We start from the raw sequence: 10,477 nt of genomic DNA, 5'->3' as shown, positions 1-10,477 counted from the left end.
ACTACAAACTCCTTTTCTTTGCAAGTCACTGACTTATTAAAATGTATTATAAAATCAGTCACAAAATCTATAAAGGTATTAAGAAAACACCTCTCAAGTTTAAGATACTGCATGTTGCCTTGCTTTTAATGAGGAACTAAAATGCTTTACTGATGAGTAACAACAGCTGTCCTATGATGAGTAACAAACAACAGCTGAAGGCTTTACTCTCCCTGCAGTAACAGTGGAGAAGTAACATGCACTTGATTCAGGTCACAGATTTGTAGAGGTGCTGAGTAACTAGACTGACCTCTACTTGACAGATGGTAGCTGTGGTGTAGAGCACAAGCAGTCAAAACACAGATCATCTGTCCCCTTGGGTGATTGTTTTTTTAACTTCCTTCATCCTAGGCCACTCAAACTCAGAAACTTTTGTTCTACTGGACATACTTGCTCAGGAAACAAGTAGATTTTTAAATATGCTCTGAATTGAAATGGGACACTGAAGTGCAGCAGTTTATTTCACTTTATAAAAAACAATAGAAAATACTGAATTTGAGCTGATTTTTCTAAGCACCTGTTTAAGGTCAGTTTATCAATATCCCATCCATACATTCATTTTTCAACCCTCATCTCTGAAGAACACTGCAAATACTGTGCTCGCCACTTTAGGGGAGGATTTACAACACAGAATTAAATATGGCTTTTTCCTCCACTTCCTTTCTGGTTTAGGAAAAGTAACCTGAATACCTCTTCAGGAAACAAATCAGAGTATTAAATATTACAGTAAGTCATTCATGTTCAGTTTCACAGGCTGAAGTGTGGCTTAGTCCAGCGTATATCAATTTAAAAAAGAATTTCAAGTATTAATTTTAAGATTCCAATAAGTATAGTCCAGAAAACAGACTCCTCATCCTGAGATTCATCTTCTGTGGACTGAGAGTATTTCTGGTTTGCCTCCATCTCCTCAGGGTTGTAAGAAGCCTCACCAAATGGATACTGTACAACTGTTCGATCATAGTACACTTTCATTTCAAACTCGCTCTCCAGGTGAGAGGGGTGACCGTAAATCCCAATTCCCACCGGGCGGCGGAAATGTGCAGGTACATGGACAACATCTTGGCCGCATGTTACAGACTGTAACTCATACTCATCAAAGCTGGGGTGAAGCGTCATATCAGATACATACAAGTCTGCGTCGCCTTTTAAACTCCGCATCTGAAGTACTATCTTTCCCTCATGATGTAGTCTCAAATAGCTGTAGTTTCCTGCTCCAATCTGCCCTTGAACAACATGAAGAAGAATCCATTCTTCAGGTACATCCTCTTCCTCAGAGGTATTTACAACAAATACTTGAGCTGCCACAAATACTATCAGGATTCTTTTCCAGTTTTCTGCCATGGTCTTAAGCTAGATTCAGAATCTTCCTGTGTCCCGTGCAGCTACCTTATGAATACAAAACATAATTCAGATTTCAGTGTATTCCATTCTTGGAAAGAATCTGTTTTTTAAATTTGGTAATTTTTACAAATCCCCTCTAGTCCATACAAAGTTAGGCAATGTGTTTAAGTACATTCATTACCTTTTCTTCTTTTTTAACAGTAACAAAAAGTACTGCAGATTCAGAGCTCTTTCAGATTAAAAGTACATGAATCCGTGATTAAAGTGACATGAATTTCTTGAAGAACTTAATCAAGAGGGTATTCTTTCATCCAGAAATGACAGAGGCTTCAGTCGTACCTGCATACATGCCAAATTTGACACACTCAGATGAAACCCAGTAATGATTTTAGCCTCCATTAAAAAAAAAACAGTTTCAAAAGAAGGCTTCTGCATGCTTGAAGGAGCTTAACTCTGTATCAGGTATTTAGGGCATCTTACTTGTTCTCCCATCCTCTCATCTTCAGAAGGCTGTAATGGTGCAAATCTGGATGTATGCCTATTTTTCTTTAAAAAAAACCACATTTACTTTCCTGAAGATTTTGTTACTATACAAACACTCGGCTCTTTATAGCACCTGCTTACAAAACAGAAACTTGGTGTTACAGGGGCAAAGGGGAGATGGAAAGGTCCGCTGCAAGATGAAAGCTTTTAAACCCTTTCCCTCCCTGTCATGTGCTCCCAGTCAGGCAAGCCCAGCATGCTTGCACACTCAGTCCTTCAAGCAGTTGCAGCAAGTGTGCAGGTACAAAAAGGGTAAGTTCTGAACCTTGCTGAGGGCTTCCAAAGCATACAGCCGACTGAGTTTGACATGTGGTCAAGTACAGGAATCACAAATATACACACGTTCACATTTCAGAGAAAGATTCTTGCTCCTTTCATAAGGACACTATAATGAGCTTAAACGCGAAAGCTACCAGTAAGTTTTATACTGTGGTAGCACCAAAGCAAACTGCATCACATCATCTGAGATGTCACTTAAACCTTAGAGGTTTTACAGTTAAACAGAATAAGGGGGGGAAAACCGTATACTTATTTCTGTAGTTTCAAGTTTTCTGCCCCAGAGGCCTCTATACTGTAAGGCCACACTTCTGCAAAGGCAGCACAAAAGAAGGAAGCACAGCATTCGCAGAACCTGCCAGACTGACAAATGGAAGCGGGGGTGAAATAACCGAGCAGAAGAACAGGAAGAGCTTCACATCAGAGCAGAAAACACTTGTTACCTAGAGACAAATGCGCGCTTCTGGCACCGGAAGAGCACTTGGAAGAAGGCGATTTCAGGAGACCTTGGACAGAGCTATAATCGCCTCTGTCCGTCTGCGCTAACTGCCGCCTTCCCCGAGGGCGCTACTGCTACTGGAGGCAACGGCCGACTCTGCCGCCTGCTTCAGGTGGCCCCGGGCTCCGCCGGTGGCACAGCAGGGGGCACGGCAACAACTCTCACGCCACCCCTCCAATCGAGGGCCGGGGCGCGGCTCACCGACCTGCCACAGCGCTCCAGCAACAGCACGGCCAAGCCGAAGAAAAGCAACGCAGCTCCGCGGACGTGCAGCACCGAAGAACCGCCGCTGTTGTCCATGGGCAAGCCCCTCCCTAGGGCGGGCGGAGGCGGGCCCGTGGAAGCGCGGCTGCCGAGGTTAGGCAAAGGGGCCGCGGAAACCGCCCCGAGCAGCCGGCAGACAGGGCAGAGGGCCGCCCCTCCCGCGTAGTCCCGGAAGCCACACCGGCAGCGTCCCACCGAACCCGGCCCAGCAGCTGGGAAGCAAAGCTAGTTGGAGTGTGGGAGGCCTCTGCGCCGCCCCCTCGCAGCCATGCGCGACGTGCGCCACTCACCGCCACCGCTGAGCTCTCCTGCCGCCGGCCCGCCCCCCTCCCTCGGCCGCCAGCCGTTGTCCCCTTGCTATCGCGAGAGTGGGAGGTGGGGCGGGGACACCGGCACAGCAACGCAGAGTAGTGCCCGCACGCTCTGGCCTGTGTGGGGCACTGTGGGAAGTGGACCGTATCTTTTTGGTGTGACTTCGCGGCAGCGCTAAACCCTGGGTCTGCAGGCCCCCCGCGTCTCGGGGCGTCGCTGAGGATCCCTGAGGCTGCTGGAGGTCCGGATCGCTCGCCATGGTGGGGGCGTTTGGCAATGCCGTTTGGCAGCGCCGTCAGAGGGAAGCCGCTTCGGAGGACAGTCTTTTCCCTCCACCGTACGGGTGGCTGCGGCTGTGGCTGTGTCCTGTCGGCCTAGGAGACTGCCCAGAGTTCAGGGAATATGGTATTAATGTCCAAAAGCGCGGGGACTTTGCACTGCTTTAGCAGACAGTTCTGCTCGGTCTGGGTGGGTTGGGAGGGCGGAGCTGGCGGCCGCTGCATGCGATGAGTCCCTGCGGCAATTGCGAGTGGCGGGTTCTTGCCTCGGTACGCTCCCGTAATGGGATCCTTACGGGAAGGCATTAACCCTTGTCGGATCACGCTGGCCGCTCGTGAGGGCCAGGGTAGTTCAGGGTCTGCTGGGTGGGTAGGAACTTCTGCTTGGGAGCGAGCCAGGTCAGCGCTGGTTCCACTGCCTCGTCCGGGAAGCGGTTACCCTGGCTCTCGGGAACTATCTGGAGTATGGCCGGGAAGGGACATACCTTTGCTGTGCTAGAAGGGATGTACTTGGAGATGTGCGGGGGCATGGCTTCGGGGCACCAGACATTCATAAGTCCAGTAAAAGTAAAATTTGTTTAGTTGTAAATTCTGAGTTAAGGATAATACATTCGAGGAGGATGATGAGGCACTGGGTGGCTATATAGATTTTTCTACAACATGCAATACATTTTTTTTCCCAATGAAATCCTAAAATTAGATTAATCTTATCTGCATTGAAATTAAATGTAATACACGTGCTGCAGGATAGGCTGCCTTTCAACAATTAGTGTCAGTTTATGTGGTTAACATAAACGTCACCTAAGATCACAGAATAGAAAAACGGTGTGAAGAGAGGAAAAAAATACAAGTGCTTTTGAATGCCCACTGATTTCAACACCGTTACTTTATCTTGACTGAGCTCTTTAAAATTGCAAGCAAGATTTAAAAAAAATATACATGAAGTGTATTGTGTACTGAGAGATTCAAGAGAATGCAAGTATACCAATGTTCTGTCTCCAAAGCTCTTTTAATTTCATAAAACTTATAGCTTGTGCTGGTCATTCCTACCTCAAAAAAAATAAGCTGTATAAACACTCCAGTTGTGGATTCTTTAATTGTATCTTAATTAAAATCCAGTTCAATCTTGTAAACAGGCTTATCAACTGCTTAAAATACATTAAAGTATTAAAGCTAATGTAGCTCATTACTTGATGTTGTTCTTACAATGGTTGAACATTGAGACTAATAAATATACTTTTGGATTTAAAAGCATGACATGGTAAGGAATTGCTGTTTCACTAAAATGCCTTAAAACTGTAACAGGATTTTTCTTTTTTTTTTTTTAAATGTAGTTGACAGTTCAATTTGAAATGGGTGGATCCTCAAGCTATGGGAACATGTTGGAGCCAAGGTCTTTTAGCATTGTGTTGCAGAGAAACAAGACCTGGCCAGAAGGAGTGTTTTGTGGGGTTGGCATGTGGTATAAATTTCTCATTGCATGCTGACATGTCACTGGTGCTCTCATGCAAGTGCCACTTCATCCCAATAGGGTGGAAATCTGCTTCTTGTCACATTATGGGATGAGTGGTGTTTCAGCCACCAAGAAACAACAGAACCTATTGGAATGTGTTGTGGTGGTCCACACCTGAACCAATAATTCCTTGGATTTCTACTAGTTTCCTAGTTGTTATTGATAGTAGGTTGTTAGAAATATTGTAGCTACAAATACTGAAAGATGACAGCTACAGTGAGAAGAATTGGGAAAAAAAAAAACATAGTAAAATGCTTAGAAACAGGTAAAGACAAAGACGCAAGACGTTTCAGAACGAGTTCTTTACTCCTAGGGGTTGCTTGCCTGTGTCAACAGCACCTTTTTTCTGTATCAGCATTTGTCTGTTTTTACTGTTAGCTGTCCTTAACACATTCATGACTATCACTCATTAAAATTGTCATAAGCATTACAATATATTTTTTTCTTTAGTATTCTCAGTTTTGAGTCACAGTTAAGAAATGCTAAGTGTCACTGACGTACCTCTGCAGCTGATGCTGAATACAGTGGCTTTATCCAAATTCACAAGGACGCGCAAAAGTGAATTGGTGCTGGTACTTACTCCAGGCAAAACTAACAAGGAGTGTTAACACCTGTGGTGTATATTAGATGCTTATATAAAGGAAAAAAACTTGCAGTGTTAATTACAGACAGATACAAGAAAGACATTCCTGTGGAAAATACCTGACATGCAGTTGAGGTGGGTATTGAATCTGCAGATTGATGTCCATCAAAGTGGTTTAAATTGGCACGGATAAAAAAAACTAAGAAGCATAACTCGAGTTGGAAAGGACCTTCAGAGTCTTACAGTCAAACTTTCCGTTCAGAAGAGGCCTAATTAAATCAGGTCGCTCAGAGCATGTCCAGGTGGTTCTTGGACAGCTGCAGGGACAGAGGTCGGCCGCCGCTCGTCAGAGCCGGTGGAGCCGTTAGGCTCGCTCCCGTCGTAGAGCGGGCGAAGGAGGGCAGTCCGAGTCCGCCCCATTCCGCGCGCGGGGGAGGCTTGTTCCACTCGGCGGCCTGCCGGAGGCGCCGCTGCCCTGGTTACCGTTCGGCCAGTCGGCGCTGGGGCCGGGCTGTGGGGCCGGTAGGGAGGTTTTCCGCGTTCTCCTCCTGGGAGCGCGGAGCTGAGCTGGCCCCGCCGCCTGTCCGCGCAAGGGTATGCCCGCGGGCAGACTACGTAGTCCTGGGACTCCTTTGTTTGTCAGTCGGTAAGGACGCGGGCAGCAGGGACACAGCCGGTGAGGTAAACCTGGCCCCGTGTGGCGCTTCGCCGCCGACCGTGTTTCTGCGCTAGAATGGAATGTGACGAGGACCATCGTTCTTTTGGAGGAGGCTGCAATCCTAATGTTGTCTGCGAGAAACACTTGTTTAAGTCCAAACTGTCAGAGTCCCTTGTTCAACTGGCGTGTAGTGACCATCACTGTGCCTTCCCATTGAATCGAAATGAGTTATGCATCTGGAACGCAGCGACTGCTCAGGTAAAACTGGAATATATCCCTTTGTAGGCTGCTGTTTCAGAAGAAGATTTAAAGGGAAAGTAAAACCAAAATGTTTGAGGGTAGTACAGGAGCATGAGATTTCACTTTAGTGCTGAGAAGATGACTGTCATTTGTTATGAATTCTGCTATTGTGCTAAGAATAATGCAAGTTGTGGTGGGGTGACTCTGGATGGCAGCAAAACCACCGCCTACTCACTCCTTCCCATCAGGGTGTGGGGGGAAGAGAATTGGACAGGCAAAAGTGACAAGTCATCACGGGGCAAGATAAAGATAGTGCAACCTACCTGTCCTAAGGTAGGGAATATCTCTTTGGCAGTTCCAGCTGTATTTCCTCCCTCTTTTGTGTGCCCTCAGCCTGTTTGCAGAGGATGAGAAGACCAGGACAGTGAGAAAGAGAAAAAGCCTTGATACTATATGAGCAGTGTTTGGGAACAGACACCAAACTGGTGTGTTGTCAACACTCCTCTAATCACAAAATCCAAAGCACTGCACCATGCAATCTGCTGTGACAAAAGTTAACTCCATCCCAGCCAAACTTAGAACACCTACATAGTAGCTGATTAAGCGATTTTAGAACAATAAATAAAAAACAGTGATTGCTTTAATTGCCTGTACGTTATCCATTCAAATATTGTTCATAGTCTTAGTTTGAAGGGACTGATTTAACTCCTCTGCGTTTGTCAGCCATTACATTTGACAGGACATCATTACTCAATTTCTGCGCTGTCGTTTGGCAGTAAAATCAATCCACTTCTTATCTGCTCTGCTTCTCGTGATCATGTGATAGTGTGGAATCTTGATGAATGCACACGGGAGGCACAAGAAGGTAGAGTATTATCTTTATAATGCATCTCTCTATATATCTATGTCATCTATATCTATCTATCTATCTATCTATCTATCTATCTATCTATCTATGAAGTAGTGTAAAGGCACCTACCACTTCCTACAAACAGACCAATGCCCAGCCTGTCTCCAAGCAACAGGCACCTTAAAACACAACCTCCAACATTTCAATTTCTTCCAAAGGTACTGCTATAAAAAGATGGTTCTTTTTGAGCAGTATTCATTGGCCACACAGAGTCAGCTGCCCTAACAGCAATAAATAGGCTTTATTTCTCTGTTGCTCTTCTTCATCAATTCCTAACTGAAGAAGCGGTCCCAACAGTCTGACCATCACACTTTCCAAAGTGCCCACATTGACACCTGCCCAGCACCCACTGGCCCTTGTTGCACGCTGGGCGGGTGCAACTCTTGGATGCAGGTTGAGGTGCTGGGCAGCAATGGGCAAGTGCTCACAGGAAAGAGAGGAGCACAAAGGCAGGGAAGTTCTACCATTGTGTACTAAAATTAACTGCAATATTTTTAGTCATAGCACTCTGCATAACTAAACATGCAATGCCAAAATAATTAAAATCTACCTTTTCTGGAATATCTGCAGAGGTGGTGTTTTACATTCTGCTTTTTCTGGTCCTGCATGTCCTCCTGCCTCTGTCCAGAGCACTTTTCATGTGTGGTGAGGAGCAATGCAAATATCTAATGGAGGAGGAGAATGAAAGAGAGTTATGATGACACAACACGAAGGCAAAAGTTCTAGTACCCTACCTCCTCGTTGGGGTCCCATTGACGCTGTCCAAAACATATTGTTATGGCACAATGATTGGGAGGTCTTAGAAGTCTCCTTTTAGTGTCAGTATGGAGAGGCACATGGCATTGAACAATGCTACTAGAAGTTTTCCCCTTCTTATCTGTAGTTAGAATTATGTGTGGGAGTTGTCTCTTGTACTGTACTCCACACTGAATTTGCAAATTATGAAAATTAATGTTATAAATAAAAATGAACTATTTAAGTGCTGTAATAATACATTAATTATTACATTTTAATTGATGTAAGAGTAACAAAGAAAATGAAAGTGCTTCAGGGAGTAGGCATAAAATAAGACTAAGGATCTGGAGGAAATAAAAATAGAAGTTAGAAATAGACAGTTATTAGCAGATAGATAAAGAGGATGTGTAGTTTTAACAAAAAGACATTTGATAGCCAGATTCTTTGCTGCCGTTGTATTTTTTCTTTTGTTTTGGTGTTTGGGTTTTTTTATTGGTTGTTTGGATTTTGTTTTGTTGGTTTGATTTTCTGTCTCTTTTTCTCTTTATTTACAATCTCTTCAGCAGATGCTTTATTGTTTTCCCCTCCCCAGACTGTGATCTGCACAGTCTTGGCATGTTTTCTCTGACCATATTCTTATGAACTATATCAAGGTAGCTAAGGAGGCTGCTTGAACCAGTGAGATGACCAGAATGAAATCATGAACAGAAGGATGAAACATGAGCCCCTTCTCAAAGCTAGTCTTATCATTCAATTCTGTGATGATATGTAGTTGTGTGCCTCCTCTTTCAGCCCTTTCCCACAGAAGAATTAAAGCCAAAAGAAGGAAAGCCTCCATTGGTGATGGTTGAATTGCTGGGATATTCTCCTGCTTTGCTGAGCTTCAGTTAGGATTTCTTTCCTCTAAAATGAATGTGGAGCTACAGTGCTCCTTGGGCCTGTCAACCTGCTCAATAATCTTGTCTCTGGCAGTCACTGATAGATGTGTGATTTGACTGGCACATTTATTACTAGTACCTCAAAGAGTACCGTGTTATGTCTAGGCAACAAGGCAGATGGAGGAATCCTGTTGGTGCATAGTTCTGTGCTTTGCTTTCCAATAGTCTGGTATAATTAAACCGTGGGTTGTTTTGTACACCTTCCTGACAGGAACTGGGATAGCTCTGTTGTTATTTAACTGCTATGCAAAGTTTCTGAGAACTGTACTGCACCAGAGTTTTGTATTTCATTGAGTCTCATTAACAATAAAATTGCTGCAGGGTTAACACCTCAAGGAATTGTTATAGGAACTCTTTTGGGAATGGTGCTTCATGTAAGATTTAGTCCAGATGATCAACAAGTAGCAGTATGTGCTGGAAATCAGATCTACATGTTAAGTGCAAAGGTGAGATACCGTTGTTCGTAGCTATAGTCCTGGTACTTCACTTCTAAATAAACTCATGATACAAAAATGTCAGAATAATTTAGCAAACCCATTTTCTGATGTAGATGAAAATAAGTGTGAACTACTGTTTCATAATACATTATATGTTGGATAGGAAGTTTAAAATGTTGAAAGAAACAATATGTCATAACTCAGAAGAAGAAAACCATTTTGAGGACATCACAAAAATTAATCTTATTCACTCTGAAGAAGCAAATATAATGTGTAATGATTTTGCCAATAGGATAATATACAGGACAGTAGTTTCAATAAGAAAAATCTGACTGAATTATTATTTTTAATCCAAATATGACTTTTTTTTTTACATTTATGAATTATTAATGGATTTAACAAGTTGTCATTTAAAACCTGCAATTTAATCTGTTCACAGAATGAAGCTATACTAGCTGAATTGGATGGCCATCTGGCTCCAGTGACTGCTGCTGAGTTTTGCACATGGGAGAAAAGTTTGCTTGTATCTGTGTCAGAAGACAGAACCTTTAAGGCAAGGAAATTGTAGAGCTGCATTTAAAGAAATGTATATTGTAATGAATATGTGAAATAGTATTTTTTTATTTCTAATTTTTTTTTGAAGATTAAGGAAAAAATATATTTGACTTTATAGAGATCATGACACTGTTCTTAGAGCTTCTTGGGAAATTACTGTAAAATTAATTATTCTTTTTTAGAAGAGCAATGTAGGTTTTGTGTATTCAAAGCTTTCCACAGTGAAGTGTTAACTTTGGTGATTATACCCACCTGGCAAATGGAAATAAAATATTTTGATCAGTTTGGCTTTAATTGAAGTGCTTCAGATTTTCTGAACTGGATGGAAACGGTTCATTTTAAGTCTGCTGACACTG

At 43.4% G+C, this 10,477-nt stretch overlaps 2 protein-coding genes across 10 annotated transcripts in view; one reads left to right on the top strand and one right to left on the bottom strand.

The window, feature by feature from the left end:
- Positions 1 to 449: 449 nt before the first annotated feature.
- CUNH6orf120 (chromosome unknown C6orf120 homolog) lies at positions 450 to 3,316 on the bottom strand. 9 transcript variants are annotated; one of them, XM_068153617.1, is made up of 2 exons: positions 3,253 to 3,316; positions 450 to 1,425 (listed from the first exon to the last, which is right to left on the bottom strand). In XM_068153617.1, exon 2 carries the CDS (start codon positions 1,378 to 1,380, stop codon positions 826 to 828), a length of 555 nt encoding a protein of 184 aa, XP_068009718.1. In that variant the 5' UTR covers positions 1,381 to 1,425; positions 3,253 to 3,316; the 3' UTR covers positions 450 to 825. The 9 variants fall into 9 exon arrangements, with proteins under 9 accessions (XP_068009718.1, XP_068009744.1, XP_068009685.1 ...); XM_068153643.1 differs by having other exon boundaries at positions 450 to 1,421; positions 3,253 to 3,296; XM_068153584.1 differs by lacking the exon at positions 3,253 to 3,316 and adding an exon at positions 2,904 to 3,224 and having other exon boundaries at positions 450 to 1,926.
- A 3,001-nt stretch (positions 3,317 to 6,317) lies between these two features.
- The window catches only part of WDR27 (WD repeat domain 27), a 120,213-nt gene continuing 116,053 nt past the window's right edge, over positions 6,318 to 10,477 (top strand). Inside the window, exons 1-4 of the mRNA XM_068153534.1 lie at positions 6,318 to 6,564; positions 7,270 to 7,411; positions 9,451 to 9,575; positions 10,006 to 10,119. Of these exons, the coding sequence (XP_068009635.1) occupies positions 6,382 to 6,564; positions 7,270 to 7,411; positions 9,451 to 9,575; positions 10,006 to 10,119 (564 nt within the window). The 5' untranslated portion in view covers positions 6,318 to 6,381. The remainder of the gene's footprint in view (positions 6,565 to 7,269; positions 7,412 to 9,450; positions 9,576 to 10,005; positions 10,120 to 10,477) is intronic.

Source organism: Melanerpes formicivorus, unplaced genomic scaffold, assembly GCF_026170545.1.
Source record: "Melanerpes formicivorus ecotype bairdi unplaced genomic scaffold, bMelFor1.0.p_v2 SCAF_2, whole genome shotgun sequence".
Classification (NCBI taxonomy): domain Eukaryota; kingdom Metazoa; phylum Chordata; class Aves; order Piciformes; family Picidae; genus Melanerpes; species Melanerpes formicivorus.
This window is presented reverse-complemented; position numbering and strand designations above follow the sequence as displayed.